We start from the raw sequence: 2,162 nt of genomic DNA on the forward strand, positions 1-2,162 counted from the left end.
AGGAGATCCGTACAGGGGCGTTCAGTGGGCTGAAGACCCTGAAGAGGCTGCACCTCAACAACAACAAGCTCGAGGTGCTGAGGGAGGACACCTTCCTGGGCCTGGAGAGCCTGGAGTATCTGCAGGCTGACTACAATTACATCAGCGCCATCGAGGCGGGGGCCTTCAGCAAGCTGAACAAGCTCAAAGTGCTCATCCTGAATGACAACCTCCTTCTGTCGCTGCCCAGCAATGTGTTCCGCTTCGTCCTGCTGACCCACCTAGACCTGCGAGGGAACCGGCTGAAACTGATGCCTTTCGCGGGGGTCCTCGAGCACATCGGGGGCATCATGGAGATCCAGCTGGAGGAGAACCCCTGGAACTGCACATGCGATTTACTTCCACTCAAGGCTTGGCTGGACACCATCACCGTTTTCGTGGGGGAGATTGTCTGTGAAACCCCTTTCCGCTTGCACGGTAAAGATGTCACCCAGCTGACCAGGCAAGACCTCTGCCCCAGAAAAAGTACTGGTGACTCGGCTCAGAGGGGTGGCCACACCGATACACACATCCCGAGGCTGTCACCTACCCTGAATCCTGCTCTCAACCCGACCCGGGCTCCAAAAGCCAGCCGGCCACCCAAAATGAGAAACCGTCCCACCCCCCGGGTCACAGTGTCAAAGGACAGGCAGAGCTTTGGCCCCATCATGGTGTACCAGACCAAGTCCCCAGTGCCCCTCACCTGCCCCAGCAGCTGTGTCTGCACCTCTCAGAGCTCCGACAACGGGCTGAACGTCAACTGCCAAGAACGGAAGTTCACCAACATCTCCGACCTGCAGCCCAAACCCACCAGTCCAAAGAAACTCTACCTGACAGGGAACTATCTTCAAATGGTCTATAAGAATGACCTCTTAGAATACAGTTCTTTGGATTTGCTGCATCTAGGCAACAATAGGATTGCAGTCATTCAGGAAGGTGCCTTCACAAACCTGACCAGTTTACGCAGACTTTATCTAAATGGCAATTACCTTGAAGTGCTGTTTCCGGCTATGTTTGATGGGCTGCAGAGCTTGCAGTATCTCTATTTAGAGTATAATGTCATTAAGGAAATTAAGCCGCTGACCTTTGATGCTTTGATTAACCTACAGCTGCTGTTTCTGAATAACAACCTGCTACGGTCCCTGCCTGATAACATATTTGGGGGCACGGCCCTCACCAGGCTGAATCTGAGAAACAACCATTTTTCTCACTTGCCAGTGAAAGGAGTTCTAGATCAGCTTCCGGCTTTTATCCAGATTGATCTCCAAGAGAACCCCTGGGACTGCACCTGTGACATCATGGGACTGAAGGATTGGACAGAGCATGCCAATTCCCCTGTCATCATCAACGAGGTGACCTGTGAATCTCCTGCGAAACACGCCGGGGAGATCCTGAAGTTTCTGGGGAGGGAGGCAATCTGTCCAGATGGTCCGAACTTGTCAGACGGAACCGTTTTGTCAATGAATCACAACACAGACACACCTCGCTCGCTCAGTGTGTCTCCCAGTTCCTACCCTGAACTGCACACTGAAGTTCCGCTTTCCGTCTTGATTTTAGGATTGCTGGTTGTCTTTATCTTATCTGTCTGTTTCGGCGCTGGCTTATTTGTCTTTGTCCTGAAACGCCGGAAGCGGGTACCCAGTGTTCCCAGGAGTGCTAACAACTTAGATGTAAGTTCCTTCCAGTTACAGTACGGCTCTTACAACACTGAGACCCAGGATAAAGCAGACGGCCACGTCTATAACTACATCCCTCCACCTGTGGGCCAGATGTGCCAAAACCCCATCTACATGCAGAAGGAAGGAGACCCGGTGGCCTATTACCGAAACCTGCAAGAATTCAGTTACAGCAACCTGGAGGAGAAGAAAGAAGAGCCAGCCACACTTGCTTACACTATCAGTGCCACAGAGCTTCTGGAAAAGCAGGCCCCGAGAGAGCCCGAGCTGCTGTATCAGAATATCGCTGAGCGGGTCAAGGAGCTGCCCAGTGCGGGACTTGTCCACTATAACTTTTGTACCTTACCTAAAAGGCAGTTCACCCCTTCCTATGAATCTCGACGCCAAAACCAAGACAGAATCAATAAAACCGTTTTATATGGAACTCCCAGGAAATGCTTTGTGGGGCAGTCCAAAGCAGACCACCCT

General features: G+C 52.0%; 1 protein-coding gene across 1 annotated transcript in view; it reads left to right on the top strand.

Moving 5' to 3' along the window:
• Window positions 1-2,162, top strand: part of SLITRK2 (SLIT and NTRK-like family, member 2) — a 5,635-nt gene that overhangs the window by 2,440 nt on the left and 1,033 nt on the right. The window contains exon 2 of the mRNA XM_010850348.1: window positions 3-2,154. Within this exon, the coding sequence (XP_010848650.1) occupies window positions 3-2,154 (2,152 nt within the window). The remainder of the gene's footprint in view (window positions 1-2; window positions 2,155-2,162) is intronic.

The sequence above is a fragment of the Bison bison genome, unplaced genomic scaffold (genome assembly GCF_000754665.1).
Source record: "Bison bison bison isolate TAMUID 2011002044 unplaced genomic scaffold, Bison_UMD1.0 scf7180017851251, whole genome shotgun sequence".
Classification (NCBI taxonomy): domain Eukaryota; kingdom Metazoa; phylum Chordata; class Mammalia; order Artiodactyla; family Bovidae; genus Bison; species Bison bison.